General features: G+C 38.4%; 1 protein-coding gene across 1 annotated transcript in view; it reads right to left on the reverse strand.

The window, feature by feature from the left end:
- The window catches only part of LOC149783629 (uncharacterized), a 37,248-nt gene extending 21,216 nt beyond the window's left edge, over positions 1-16,032 (reverse strand). Inside the window, exon 1 of the mRNA XM_089931877.1 lies at positions 11,215-16,032. Coding sequence (XP_089788003.1) covers positions 11,215-15,102 — 3,888 coding nt within the window. The 5' untranslated portion in view covers positions 15,103-16,032. The remainder of the gene's footprint in view (positions 1-11,214) is intronic.
- Between the last annotated feature and the right edge of the window lie 734 nt (positions 16,033-16,766).

Raw genomic sequence — 16,766 nt, forward strand, 5'->3', positions numbered from 1 at the left:
AGTTATCGTGCCACTGGATTTTGACGTCTGCGGCCGAGAGGGTGAGGATGCTGAAGCGCATCGGCTTCCTCACCATAATCTCCTTCACGCGCAGGTTTTTCTTGTTTAACGCTTTTCACTAAAACCCCCGAGTACTGTTTCTTTCTACTCTGCGCATCTTCAAAGTCCAACGGCGATTGGAGAGGAAAAGAAGCGACAGGTAGAGAGGTTACTAATGTCAGTCGTAAGTTCCAAACCTACACGGAGGCGGTCTGTGGACAAGTGGTCGTTTTCTTTGAACGAGGAGAGCAAAGAAGTTCGGCAGTATCCCAGTTGGCTAAACAGCTCTGTTTATGGCAGCACTGCTCACATTAGTAGGGTAGAGATTAGAAAAGGTGTCCTAAAAATTGCCTCGCCATAAACTAACTGGCCATCTGTCCGCGGTTGGCAGTTAACCCTTAATGCAGTCGACACCATAAGCATAAACAAACCAAACTCATTTTCGGTACATGGAAGATACGCACACACATGGACAAAAAGGATACACCCAGGTCTCAGAAAAGAACAGACTTCATAGCCAGAGAACTGGACCGATACAAGATTGACATTGCCGCTCTTAGCGAGACACGTCTAGCTGATATAGGATCCGCCTGCTAACCCGAGGGTGGCTACACATTTTTGCGGAAGGGGAAAAAGAGAAGATAGACAAAGAATCCAATGAGTCGGTTATGCCATTCATACTGCACTTTTGCGTCAATTTCTAGTGGTTCCTACGTACGTGAACGAACGCTTGATGCAACTCCGCGTCCCCCTCTCTAAGTCACGGTATATCACCATCATCAGTTTGTATGCCCCCACGTTGACTAGCAGCTAAGATGCATCCCATATCCAAACAATGGCATCTGATCGACTATATCATCTTCCGTAACAGAGATGTCCGCGATGTACGGATAACAAGACCCTTGAGGGGAGCAGAGTGTTGGACGGACCACCGGTTAGTCAGGGCTATGCTTGATCTCAACATTGTCCCACCACAGCGCAAAAAGACGAAACTTATCCGAATCAATTTCAACACTGCAAGGCTGAACCATCCGCAGGTGCGAGAGCAATATCAAGCTCACATTGAAAACCTAATGAATGCGCACGGACGTCTGATGGTGAGCAACCTCATAGTGGCACCAGCTCAAGGACATGCTGAGTGAATCTGCGAAAGTCATCCTAGCATCCCCCAAAAGGTCCACCAGGACTGGTTTGACGAAAGTAACGAAGTGATAAGCATCCTCCTTCAACAAAAGCGAGAGACATATATCGAATGGTTAAACGACATTTACTCAGTCTCAAAATGATCGCTTCAAACATCTGCAGAGCAAAGATCAGACAGAACTCCGCATTATGCAAAATAGTTGGTGGGACCGCAAATCAGATGAAGTCCAGTATTACGCAGTCACTAACAACTCGACAGAGAATTTTCAGGTCCCTGAAAGATTTTTATGGACCGTCGAAAGCCTTCAGCACCCCGATAATCTCTTCTGACGGGACCACTCTTCTCATTGACAAATAGAATATCATAGAAAGGTGGAAGGAACACTTATCCAACCTATTTAACATGCCCTCAACCGTAGACTCGGCAGCCTTAGATGCAATTGTCCCGAAACCAACTATCTTGGACCTGGGCTTGCCTCCTACCACGGAATATGTCGAGCCAGCCATCAAAATGATCAGCTCTGGCAAGGCACCAGGCGCGGATGGAATTCCTATTAAACACTTGATAGCAGTTGGCCCTATGGTACTTGAGGAGCTGCACAACCTCCTGATCAGCATTTGGGAAGAGGAGTCCATGCTACAGGAGTTCAAAGACGCAACGATTCTCACCTTATACAAAAACAATGGGAAGAAAGCTGACTGCGGAAGCTATCGAGGTATATCACTCCTGTCGATTGTAGATACGATTATGGCGCGCGTCCTTCCTAACCATCTGGTCAATAACGTCTCGGAAGCCAACCTTCCAATGTGGCTTCAGACCAGATCGAAGCACGATAGACATGATCTTCACAGTAAGACAAATACAGGAAAGCCTTAAATACTGTCAACAGAGATGCACTATGAGTCATCTTAGCACGACTAGGTTACCCTAGGAAGTTCATTAAGATGATGAGACCTTTCCACGAGGACATGATGGGGCTCGTTCTCCACAACGGGGATGTCTCTAAGCCATTCAATATTTCTAACGGCGTGAAGCAGGGTTGCGTTTTCTCTCCAGTATTATTCAACCTATTCTTCACATGTGTCCTGAACCATGCTACACGTGATCTTCAGACAGGAGTGTACATAAAGTACAGACTGGATGGCTCTCTATTTGACTTTCAATGAATGAATGCTTGGTCCAAAACAATGGAAAAACTTATTCTTGAATAACTTTTCGCGGATGACTGTGTTCTCATGGCATACAGGGAAGCAGATTTCTAGATCATTGTTGGTCGCTTCGCGGAAGCTTCGAGACTCTTCGGACTCAGTATCAGTCTGAACGGCAAGTATTCAGCCAGGCTATAATTACAGCCAAACGGCAAGTATTCAGCCAGGCTATAATTACAGCCAAACGGCAAGTATTCAGCCAGGCTATAATTACAGCCAAACGGCAAGTATTCGACCAGGCTATAATTACAGCCGAACGGCAAGTATTCAGCCAGGCTATAATTACAGCCAAACGACAAGTATTCAGCCAGGCTATAGTTACAACCAAACGGCAAGTATTCAGCGAGGATATAATTACAGCCAAACGGCAAATATTCAGCCAGGCTATAATTACAGCCAAACGGCAAGTATTCGACCAGGCTATTTTTACAGCCGAACGGCATTACAGCCAAACGGCAAGTATTCAGCCAGGCTATAATTACAGCCAAACGGCAAGTATTCAGCCAAGATATAATTACAGCCAAACGGCAAGTACTCGGCCAGGCTATAATTAAAGCCAAACGGCAAGTATTCAGCGAGGATATAATTACAGCCAAACGGCAAGTATTCAGCGAGGATATAATTACAGCCAAACGGCAAGTATTCAGCCAGGCTATAATTACAGCCAAACGGCAAGTATTCAGGCAGGCTATAATTACAGCCAAACGGCAAGTATTCAGCCAGGCTATAATTACAGCCAAACGGCAAGTATTCAGCCAGGATATAATTACAGCCAAACGGCAAGTATTCAGGCAGGCTATAATTACAGCCAAACGGCAAGTATTCGGCCAGGCTATAATTACAGCCAAACGGCAAGTATTCGGCCAGGCTATAATTGCATCATCAGGCTGACAGCGCTACAATGTATCCCTATCTAAAAAATACAGCCGGGCTCATTGGCGGAAATATTTGTTCTTTGATTTTTTTAAATTAAATTTTGTTTCATGACGCGTATCTGCTTTGCCAAAGTTGAATAAGCAGTTCGGCATTTATTTCAACATATTTCATTTTACTATTTCATACCATGTTTTCACAATAATACACGATCTTTTCCTCGATTTCTTGCTTTTAAATGCATCAATACTTGCTTTTAAATGCACCAAATACTTGCTTTTAAATGCATCAATTACTTGCTTTAAAATGCATTGATTTCTCTAATTTCCGGATGTGCAACAATATAAATATGATGTATTTCGAATAATTCAAAACAACGCGCATGTACAATGCCTTACAGCTGGTAGAGAAACGAGTACTATCGCTTAAACACACGTTAGAAAATAATCTTATCTTCTTATGTGGTTAAACAGTCAGAGCACAAACTGCGGAGATATGTTATGATTGAACGCAGCCAGCATACCTATCTTATCCTCCTTTTCCGACGAAAAAAAAAACAACAAAATACCACACACACACGCAGATTCTGATTCGCCGAAGGACTAATTACCAATGGTAATTAAACATGGCATTAACTAATTAAACGATTCATAGCAAAGTCAATCAATCTAATTTCTCTCTTGACGCAACTGATATCGTCCTAAGGGATTTAATATTGATGGTAAATCTATTGGTATCAACAAATCCATTACTATAACAATATTTCTGCAACAGCATGGAATCTTTTGGCTTCCGCAGTGTAGTTTATGACATCTGTTCTACGTCGTTTTGCCTAAGTAATGATCTTCTTTCGACAAATGGCGATGTGTAGACTGGTCTAGAATCTAGATATATTATCAGGTATATTTGCAACTATATTTAGAAACATATCAGCAAAAACGGGAACAGGAGCTGTTTGACCTATAAGGTTCGTTTCGTTGCCGCTTGTAGGAGAAGCTCAAACCAGACACATGGTTTTGCTGTTACATCGAAATATGCAGCTGTATTACCCCATACAAACAACGCATATTCAGTAACTGTGCAGACCTTCAAAATCATGATATGCGAGAAAATTTATCACAGACCCATCTAATAAACTTCGAAGCTGGATGAAACGCAGTCTGCACTAAACACAATTATATAAAAAATAGTATTCTTTAATATAATAAAAGGTCAATTTGTCGAATTACTTGATTACCAAAAGTGTGTGTGTGTGTGTGTGTGTGTGTGTGTGTGTGTGTGTGTGTGTGTTGGTATGTGGGGTTTGTGAATCAGGAGGCATGGGGTCCGCGGAATCGAATCCCAAATGAAGGTCAAGGAGGCAAAGCCCCATGAAGCTCCTGCATTTTATGCGTGTTCGCGGAATAATTTCAATCACCTAACTGTAAAGAAAACTAAGATAGGGAAAAGTTGTCTTGCGTCCGTTTTATGTAGCATGTTCGACCTGGCACGTCGATCTTGCTTCTTTTTCCGATAATGTAAACAGTATTTAATTCGCTTTTTTTTTAGAAACAAATTGCATGTAATTATCAGATTCGCGTGATCTTCTGATAATCACCTTGACATAATTTATATAGTTACCAGGTGTTTTATGATGGCAGTAACGCTATCTGCATGAACATATCCATTACAATAACAACATAATGCAGCAGTATCATCCAACCCCATGAGTTCCACGTTGCATCCCCGATACTCTGTATTAAATCATTTAGGCAAATCCTATACTTCTTCCTGTATAATTGTCAACCACACTGGAGAAACATTTGTTTTCCAATTATATTCATCATAAATGCCTTATAGCTGGTGGAATAAACTGAAATCGTCACCAAAGTTAACAAACACATACTGCCATTATTTATTAACATGATTTCAGATTTGTCGCAATTACCCAGCATGGATTTGAATAACTTGCTGCAAGCATGGACGCGCCCAACGCTTCAGCTATTTTCAGGAATGAAAGACATTTTATCGACCAGATGTCACATCTAGTGCATTTATTTTATTGACCACAAAACATTTGTGTCAAAGTTTACAAACATAGGCGAAATCGATGGATCGCCGACTTTTTCTACCTGTCAGTAAAACATTAATAAATTGCAACTGCCGACTAATGTTGTGAAAATATGCCTACACAACGTTTAAGATTTATCTAGAGGGGATTAGGAAATACTATATGCAAGAAATATTTAAAACTGTACTGTGCAAGCCGAAGGGTTCTACGAAAGTCAATGGCGGCATTTGCAATCATTAGGCTTCTGCCAGCATAGGACACCTGGAGATGATCTAAGATATACTGAGTTGGAAGCTTGTATTATCTACGTAAATTTGAACAAGACAATACTTTGTTATTCTTTTCGAAAATTTTAAATAAAAATTAACTGGAGGGTCCAGCATCAGCAATGTTGCAAAACTGGATTTTGAATTAGTTTGACCCCATAAAAACGTCATTTTTGACACAAACACACACACACACACACACACACACACATATATATATATATATATATATATATATATATATATATATATATATATATATATATATATATATATATATATAAGCTTCCTTCCACTAGAAGAACAGTATCTGACTGGTTTGTATTGACTTATGTACATACGTCACTGTTTGACTTAGACTTGTATTTAAGTATTTTTATTGACATCACATTTTTTAGTTGCACATAGTGTTATTATTATTATTATGATTGTTGTTATTATCATTATTATTATTATTATTATTATTATTATTATTAAATAGGTACAAATTAGACAAATACAGAAAATGCCAAGCAAAGTTATAACATTGACAGCTACGATGAACGGCATGAAAGAAAAAATATATTTTCAGTTTTATTTCAAACATGCAACATTAACGAAATTAACCCATTTTATTTGTGGAAACACACAGATACACATACACACGCATACACATACACACGCATCTCTCACAGCACATATCAAACCTACATCACAAAAGCTGAACACCTGTTACAATGTTAAAATATACAGCTTTAAGGCATCGTATTCTTATCACAATGCAATATCGATTTTCCTATTAAGGCATTATTACTGTACAATTTCATTAACTCTCAGCATATTAATACATGTACATATATTTTAGTCTGGTCAGACCAGTATAAATTATCAAGACTCATTTTATACTGAGGCAGAGATTACAACCACGCCTAACTTTTCTTACTGTAATAAACTTCGTGGTTTCTACTGACTCCTGAATCCTCGATTATGTTTTGAATGATAAGTGAAGATGATTTAAACTAATCCAGACAATATGTGGGGTACAATGCTAAACAAGCATTCTCAAATTCAGTGTGGCAGCAAAACGGTTTGGTTAAGTTGTTGAAATATAAGTATTGTAATGGATTCCGAAAACATTTATGGCAACATAAAAAGGCGAAATATAAATTATGTCAGCTGGAAAGTTCGATGAAATCTCTGAAGCAGTGGAAACCATTCAAAATGAGATTTTATCAAAAGAAAGTGGAACCAAATTGCTCGAATATTTGATTTAGTTGTACACATTGTTTTGCGTTTCCTTTAAAACGTTCGACTATTTTCTTGTTTATCTTTTTTCTTTCTTTGTAATCGCCACTGTAGTATCTCATAATGAATTAGAGGTACATTCTATTCTTGGACGGTTGTTCATGCCTTTACACATCAACAAGAATTAATTTAATTTAGTGAAGTTTTCTTTAGTATTACGATTATTAAAATATATTAACTGGTACATGAAATCTAATTGGGTTAGTACAAAGTATTAACTGGTATATTAAATCTAATTTGATTAGTACAGATTATTAATTGGTATATTAAATCTAATTACATTAGTTCAAAGTATTATTTGGCATAGTAAATCTAATTAGATTAGTTCAAAGTATTAATTGGAATATTAAATCTAATTCGATTAGTAAAAGGTATTAATTGGTATATTAAACCAAACTGGATTTGTACAAATTATTCACTGGAATATTAAATCTAATTAGATCAGTAAAAAGTATTAATTGGTCTATTAAATCAAACTGGATTTGTACAAAGTATTAATTGGTATATTAAATCTAATTAGATTAGTTCAAAGTATTAATTGGCCTAGTAAATCTAATTGGATTGGTAACATATTATTTTGTGTATTAAATATAATTGGGTTACTAAAAAGTATTGTTAGTACATTACATCCAATTTGATTAGTAGAAAGTATTATTTAGTATATTAATTCTAACTGAATTAGTAAAAATATAATGCACGAATGGTTTCACATGTATGCATATTTTTATACATATGTTTCATAAAAGTTTTGAAGTCTCACATATTGCAATACTAATATTAATAACATACCTACAAACAACAACATACCAAAAAAGAAAATTTTATTGTAAACGCCTGATGAGTCTTGATTACACAGTAATCAATATTTCACATGCATACTGATTGCCTATATGCTTCACCTTTACAGTTCAATAATTAATCTGGCCCATTATATGTGTGTGTGTGTGTGTGTGTGTGTGTGTGTGTGTTGTAATTATACACATAATTGGTTTTCTCTTTACTTTGTCGCCTATTATGTAAAATTTGCCGTATCTTCATAATTTAAAGATAAACATTAATCGAATACATTTGGCATATATGGATTTAAAGATAAACATTAATTGAAAACATTTGGCATATATGGATTTAAAGATAAACATTAATTGAATACATTTGGCATATATGAATTTAAAGATAAACATTAATCGAATACATTTGGCATATATGGATTTAAAGATAAACATTAATCGAATACATTTGGCATATATGGATTTAAAGATAAACATTAATTGAATACATTTGGCATATATGGATTTAAAGATAAACGTTATTCGAAAACATTTGGCATATTTAGATTTAAAGATAAAAACATTAATCGAATACATTTGGCATATATGGATTTAAAAATAAACATTAATCGAATACATTTGGCATATATGGATTTAAAGATAAACATTTATCGAATACATTTGGCATATATGGATCAGAATGTAGACGACCATTAAAATGGGCATAACAAATACATGGCTTGGATAAGCTGTACAGAGCATTTAAAGTTTGTATTATTGTTGTCGGCTTGTACAGCTCAGCAACGTGGAAATGTTTGGCTCTTAAATGCACACACATACACACATGGTATAAAGTAACACAATACACACACAGGGTATAAAGTAACACAATACACACACAGAGTATAAAGTGAAAATACACACACAGGGTGCAAAGTAACACAAAACACACAAAAATGTAAAGCAACACATACACATACAGGGTGTAACGTAACACAATACACACAGGGCTTAAAGCTACGCATATACATACAGGGTGTAAAGTAACACACATACACACATAGGGTATAAAATAACACAATAAACACACAGAGTATAAAGTAACACATACACACATGGTGTAAAGTAGCGCATACACACACATGGTTCACATGGTTAAAGTAACAAATACAGTGCTGTGATGTGATTTGGATTTTTAACGTAGCTTTAACAGTTTTTCAGTCATATCGCTACGATGTCTGCAGTGTGACAGTTTATAGTGATGTCTAGCACTGGGGCATCATGCCGCAGACATGTAGCATGATGTCCCACCCAGTCACATTATCCTGACACCGGGCCGACCAGTCCTAACACTAACCTCTTAATGCTGAGCGCCAAGCGAGGCAGCTGTTAGTACCGTTTTTGTAAGTCTTTGGTATGACTCGGCCTGGGATCGAACCCATGACCTCCCGCATCCGAGTCGGACGCTCTAACCACTAGGCCACCGGAGCGGTTGTAACAAATACAGGGTGTAAAGTAACAATACACAGGGTATAAAGCAACACATACACATACAGTGTGTAAAGTAACACACATACACATACAGGGTATAAAGTAACACACATACACACACAGGGTATAAAGTAACACATGCGCACACAGGGTATAAAAAAACACAACATACACACAGGGTGTAAAGTAACACATATGCATACAGGGTGTAAAGTAACACAATACACACACACAGGTATAAAGCAACACATACAAATACAAGGTGTAAAGTAACACATACACAGCCTGGGTACAAAGTAACACAATATACACACAGGTTAGAGAGCAACACATACACGCACAGGGTGTAGTTGTTGTTATTGTTGTTGTTATAGGGTTTAACGCCATTTTTCAGCACAAGATAGGCTATACATGGCAGCCAGTATTAATGGTGGAGGAAGAACCGGGAAAACCCCGGAAAGAACCACCGACCCACGAGAAGCTACCGGCAAGCTTTCTCACATATCCACATTTGACGAGCCCGAGACTCGAACCCACGCAGACAGAGGTGAGATGGCAGTGATCCGTGACGGACAGCGCTTTAGACCACTCGGCCACTCGGGGCCCCTCGCACAGGGTGTAAAGTAACACACATACACACACATGGTATAAAGCAACACATACACATACATGGTGTAAATTATCACACATACACTCGAAAGGAATTAAACCACACATACACACACACAGAGGGTATAAAGCAACATACATGCACTGGGTATAAAGAAACACACATACACACAGCGTAAAAAGCAGCACGCATACACACAGGATATAAAGCTACACAGCAGGCTTTATTAGAGACTAACGATGAAGTAAAACCCCTTATTTTGCGGTTACTAAATATTGCGGTTTCCAGTGTCGAATGGATGCGACCATCCCACGATCTCCGTGAAAATAATAAGTTCCCGAAAAAGTCCGTATACAGTATTTGGGTATAATCCTCACTGTCTCATTGAAACACGTACGCTCGAATATATGTGTATGTGTGTGTGTGTGTATGAGAGACATACAGACAGACAGAGGGAGAGAGAGTGAGAGTTTTTGAATTAGAGTTCTTCTCAGTTCCCACAATTTTTACAGCATGTAGGCGATATTATAGATTTTAATGCACGGTGCAATTTAACGAGAGATAAAGATGAGGGTGGGGATAGAAGTACTGACATGAATCCGATAGATGCCACGGTGTGGCGGGAGGCTGCTGTTAACTTAATTAACAGTGATTTATGGTAGCAAGGAATGGTACATATGAAAATATACATTGTAAGATCCGCGTTACTAGTACGTAAATATGTTGTGGTTATTTAAGCAGGCAACACGAGCAGTTTGTTTATCATACTAAAAGACAATGATTCAGATTGAATCAGGTATTGAGAATAGCACATATAGACAGAAACACATACACACACACACACACACACACACACACACAGATATATATATATATATATATATATATATATATATATATATATATATATATATATATATATATATATATATATATATAATGTTACAGATTTAATTGTTGACTTTCCAGCTTTCCAGCGTCACAAATTTAGACGAAACTTTCACTAACCAAAGATAATATATGCAAACCTGCATTCTATCATACTTATTCTTACAGTGATTTATCCATATGACATGCATTGAAGGTACTTGTTCTATCCATTTGAAGTGCATTGACAGGTGCTTGATCTATCCATATGACATGCAGTGAAGTTACTTGCTCTATCCATTTGACGCATATTGACAGGTACTTGTTCTATCCATATGACATATATTGAAGGTACTTGATATATCCATATGACATGCATTGAAGATACTTGTTTTATACATGTGATGTGTATTGACAGGTAATTGGTCTTCACATGAGGGAGAAAAAGCTTTCTATAATGTGCAAATTAAATCAATAGATTGCATAGATTTTCATATTTATGATGACTTTTTACTTCAAAGAAGATTATTAACAACATATTTAAGAAATGAATTATAAAAAAGAAGAAGAGCGAGAAAAGACTGAACCCTGAATTCTTATGAAGTTAAGATTTACCATTTCAGAACGTATCCAGGATAAAGCTTTATCAATTCTTTGTCTCCTCTGCTCCCATGCCGCTTTATCGTCTGTTTCCAAACCTGACCTCAGATCACATCGTCTGCTTTCGCGCTGAGCGTTGCCACGACCTATTTCGGGTAAACTTTGCGAGCGACTCTCTTCTTTCCCGTCGTTTTTTACACCCGCTATTTCCTTTGCTTCTTTCACCGAGGGCATTGAGTTCTTATTACTAGCCTCGACATTTTTTGTCATCCCAACATCCCTGCCACCGTAGACTTGTTCTGTTTCTCTAATATCGTGCCCACTTGCATCACGGATAACTCTAGATTCATGACTAGAGATCGATAGTTTTCCACGTGGTATTATCGATTTGCTTGTCTCCTTGTCGCAAGCATCACGCATCTTATATTTATCCTGCCTGGCAGACATGTAGTCACATTCAGAAAGGTTTGAACTAGTGCCAACGCTACTTCCAGCTTCGCTAGCTCCGGAACTGTAACTGCTTTCATATCTATTCCGTAATCTTTCTGAGAAGTCTTCAGTTCTTGGATCAACCCGAGGTGGTAGAGATCTGGCCCTGTCGTCAAAATATTCCTCTGTTTTAGCTTCAGAAAGGCTGTAGTTCGAACTAGACTCACGAACGGCAGTGTCTCGCTCACTATCATATTTAGCAGAATGCTCCGCGCTCCTATAAGAAGTACTGTCATGACCTTTTCCAAAACATTTGGACGAAGATGCTTCGAAGTGCCCCAGTGGATTTTCGAATGTATATTTTTCCAAATTCCTCGCATTGCGATCCGAAATATAGGACGGATTATCCCATTGTCTTTTATAATCTGAATGCTCTTTGGTAGGAGATAATGGGTTGTTTCTTGAACGGATACGAATGTTTTCACCAAGGTACAGTTCTTCGCTTATTTGTCGTCTATCTTTGTTGGCTGTAGTATTTCTTTCCCCAATTGATCGCGAACTGTCACGTTGGTATGTGTATGGAGCAAACTCTGAATGGATAGAATTTCCTGGCGACTTAACTTTGCCAAAACCTGCTGGGCTTAGCGTGAATGCACTGTCATAGAGATCGGAGCTTTCCAGCAAGGGATAGGAGACTGAGGACGACGAGGAAAGTGTTGAACCAACAGAACGCTCGGTACGTGTTCCTAAACTGGTAGGCCTTGGTGTCTCTCGTGTTGAACCGCTTTCTGTGCGTTGACGATGCACATTAAGATTATTATTAGGATGTGGTAGTGTTGATGACAGTACGCGAGGTTCATTTCTTCTAATACTGTTCGTGAGCAGTGTATCTGCAGATGTTTGCTTCTGGAACTCTTTTGTGTGTTCTGGCATGCTTCTGTCCACCAATGTGGAAGAGCATTCTGTCCGTGATCCATTAGCATATTGGTCTTTCTTAGGATAGGTTGCGCGTTCCTTGCCATCTTCACGCTTTCCAGGCATCGAAGTGCCTTTGCGACTGGCTGAGAGTTGTTTCTCGGTGTTCTTTTCCCGTTTCTCGAAGTCTTTCGATATTATAAAATCTTCTTCGCTCGATTTCCTGGTAAATTGTTTATCGACATTATCTTCTTTATAACGCCTACTTTCTGCAGTATCGAAAGATAAACTCTTGCTGATGCTGTGCTTCGAGCTTGTCGACTTCGACTCTATAGAACTCGAAGAGAGATGGCGATTGTAATTCTTCATTTTTGAAGATGTTGACTGTGATGAGTCGGTGCATTGACTAGCTTCATTTGCTATGCTGGATGATTTTGAAATAGTATCTGCTCGACTTACAAGTGATTCTTTCCTTTCACTATTTACATCCCCCGAATCATTCGTAACAACTTTACTTTCTGAAAAATTATTTTCGCTTGTATCTTCTTTTATAGACTCACTTCTCGTCATAGTCGTCTCTCTTGAACCGGTTTTCATAATTTCGCTCCCCGATGTATTCGTTTCTTTAAAGCCCCTTTTCATGCACTCATTTCTTGCGATAGTCGTTTCTTGTGAATCTGATTTCATAGATTCGCTGCTTGTGGTATTTCTTTCTGAAGAATCAGACACAGCCGACTCACTTTTGGTTATATTCAACTCTCTGTCGCCTGCTCTTACTGACTCACTTCGTGCCATATGCATTTCTTTGGAATCTGTTTTTAACGAATCGCTTCTGCCAATATTCATTTCACCTGAATCAGTTTTTATGGACTCACTGAGGGTCATTTTTGATTCCTTAGAATCCGCTTTTTCAGATTCACTTCTTGCAATACTCAAGTCTGCGGAATCCGTCTTTATCGAGTCACTTCTGGCAAGATTTATCTCGGAGGAGTTCGAGTTCATAGATTCGCTTCTAACTGCATTCCATTCTCTGGAGTCTGTTTTGATGGAGTCACTTCTTGTCATATTCATTCCTTTAGAATCTAACCTCATCAGCTCATTTGTAGCCGTATTCGTTTCAGATGAATCCGTTTTAATCGACTCTGTTCTTGCTGTATTCAATTCTTTTGAGTCTGCTTTCAATGATCCACTTTCTGTCGTATTTACTTGTCCCGAATTTGTTTCCACAGACTGGTTCCTGGACATATTCTTTTGCAAGGAATCGGATTTCATGCGTTCAATTCTTGCCATATTGATTGCAGATGAATCTGTCGCGAACGATCCACTTTTCGCATTACTTGATTCTCTGGAATCTGTTTTCTTAGACCCCTCTGTAGCCATTTGGTGCAAATACTCGTCAGCTTTTCGGGATATTCTGTCTTCCATTGAATACCTCGTATGATTCGGGTCATCTTCTCTTATATCGAATCTTGTAGAAAGTAATTCCTGTGGATTGAAATGCTCCGATTGCCCCTGATATGATTCTTTCTCATGCATTATGGTTGATAGTACGGAGCTTGATGAAGGGTGCCTTTGATGCGTCAAGTTTCTTGATTCAGGATCGGAAGTAATGGACGTTCTCCGCGTAGAATATCCTTCGTCATCCATAAACCCAGACTTAACTGAATTTGTAGAATTCTGTCTTATGTAGGTAGAATCGTCCAACTTATGGATATTTTGCGAAGGCGCTGTGCTGTTCGAAGGCATTTGTCCTCCTAGGAATAAATCCGACTTGTACTGCGATTCCATCGACGAGTCTACATCGCGACTTTGTAAATGATCTTCTGAAAGAGACTGTATCGGCCTTTCCCTAGAAAGATTAGCCTCACGGTGTACTCTTTGTCTGATAGACGAACTTCCAAGATCAGGCCTCGGCTTGATGTCCTCGTTTAGTGAAGAGTGGGGTCCACTTGCTTGTCTTCCATCTAGGAGATCTCTGCTCCGGTAAGACTTTACAGAAGCTTGGCTGATACCACTATCCGTTTCATATTCCGATTCGCTCTTTTTAGAATATGTGTCCCGCTCAGGAAACGGTGATGATGTACTAGAACAACTAGATCGAGTCTGAAACCTGTCAGAAGCTCCATTGGTTCTACGTGACCGGAAATCACCGTAGACCCGATCGTCCACACGTGATCTGAAGTTGCTGGACTCCTCTCCAGTCTCAGCCTCTCTGGGGCATTGAGCATTTTGACTCGCCATTGACTGTGTCTTAGTGTCTGAGTCTTCGCAAACAGTTCTTATTGTCGTCCATCCATTGGATGCAGATGTAGAAGGTAAATTAGTATCAGAGCGTAATAAAATATCATCATCGAATGAGAAGTCACGGCTAGTTTGACGAGGTGTTTCAAAAAAGGTAGGCATTGAGGAATATCGGGGATCACGCCTACGACGATAGCTTCGGCTATAAGAGCTGAACGATGAGAGCATATTGAGTACATCATTAGGCATTTCAAATCCTTCTTCTTCTAAAATCTTCAAAGCATCGTCAATCAGAGAATTATTTCCGTCTTCTTCCATTTTTGGCAGGAGTTCTTAATACGATGTCGATCTATATAAAATGAATGAATCAGATGCGGTTGTCTTTCTGATGAAGTGAATCTAACTGCATTTAAAATTCTCTTCTGTATATTCTTTGAAAACACGAACTAAAACACACACTAACACTGATGTGACCTTCTACACAATGTTTTATTGCATCGACAATATTTACTTACTTTATTTCTCCACTCCTCTCCAATAATTGATGTAGCTGTCCTCTTACGTGTCCTCTTAAATGTTGAGTTCTCGGATACAGAAATATTATTTCTTGTAAGGCCCTTCTGTCTAAACAATTATAAGACAATGACTACCAACCATACATTGTGGGAAAAAAGATATCCAGAATTAGACGAACCAAGTAACTGCGCATTTCGTTTTAAAACTTTAATCCACTGCACAATAATCGCTTTGAATTATGATTCGGTATATTTTTTTCCATGCTATGACCAGCTTGTGGTAAAATACTTTTCATGAAGAGATGCCCCGCAAAATTTTAATCAATAACTGAACTGAATGTTTTGTGCAGCAGTTTGCAAATTTTAAACTATCAATCCACGAGAGAAATTGAAAGATGAATTTCTCTATGTAATTCCACCACTTTAAGGCTTTACAATCGTATCACACCAAGACCAGGACGACAACACAACTGTACGAAATATTCTAATGCATAGGTCTAAATCATGCCTATCCACTCACTTGTCTTGCTACGTACTGACGCAAGTGGTTTTCTTGCTCGTACAAGAATCTGTATGCTGTTTGTTCTTTGGCTGATAAATACATTCCGCATTTCTTCTGCAAGTATGCAGCTAATTAATCATATGACGAATCAAACTATCTTGAACCCTTCTTGGCACTCTCCGAAACTACCAAAGTCATTACTATCTTTCTTACTTGACAAACCCTTCGTTTTTATTGAAGACATTCCTGTCTTCAGTTTCTAATGGAATAAAACCTGCCATAAGAACTGGACAAAAAGGGCGAGAAAAAGTGAGCTTCGTTTGCTTTTTAGTTTCAGTGTTTATTCCACTGCTATTTGAATGGGGGGGGGGAAGACGTGCGCACTTTCCTTTTTGGTTTCGGCACCCACGCTTGCAGGCTGTCTGTTTAACGTGTTCTTGTAGATTAGCATCAGCTCTAACATCGGTCGTCGTAGTTACGTTGCTGTTAATACGTTTCTCTTGGCACATCTAACTCCACTGTTTATAATACATGTCAAATGCTCTTGGAAAGATTCTCTCACCTACATATACTTACACTCATTAAGTACTACAATAAAGACTATGATAACATTGTATGTTCAGGAATACTAGTCTGAAAACCGCCGACATAGGCTATAACACTGATATTACGTTTGTAATGTTTAAATTGGCAAAGCAATAACCTGTTCAAAAACTGGATTCAATTTAATGAAGCTTGTAGAGCACGTGTAAAATTCGAACTTATTTTTCTCTGTAATTTTTAGTGATATTGCAATATATCCGCTGTATTAGTTATTATTTTTATTGATAGTGATGATGACGGCGACGAAGACCGCGATGATCATTATTAATTATTTGTATTAATCATTGCTGTTATTGTTTATTGCTTATATATTTGTATATTTCTTTGCATGCTTGTTTGTTTGTTTGTTATAGCTGATGTTC

The sequence above is a fragment of the Sinohyriopsis cumingii genome, chromosome 14 (genome assembly GCF_028554795.1).
Source record: "Sinohyriopsis cumingii isolate HCF-2022 chromosome 14, ASM2855479v2, whole genome shotgun sequence".
NCBI lineage: Eukaryota > Metazoa > Mollusca > Bivalvia > Unionida > Unionidae > Sinohyriopsis > Sinohyriopsis cumingii.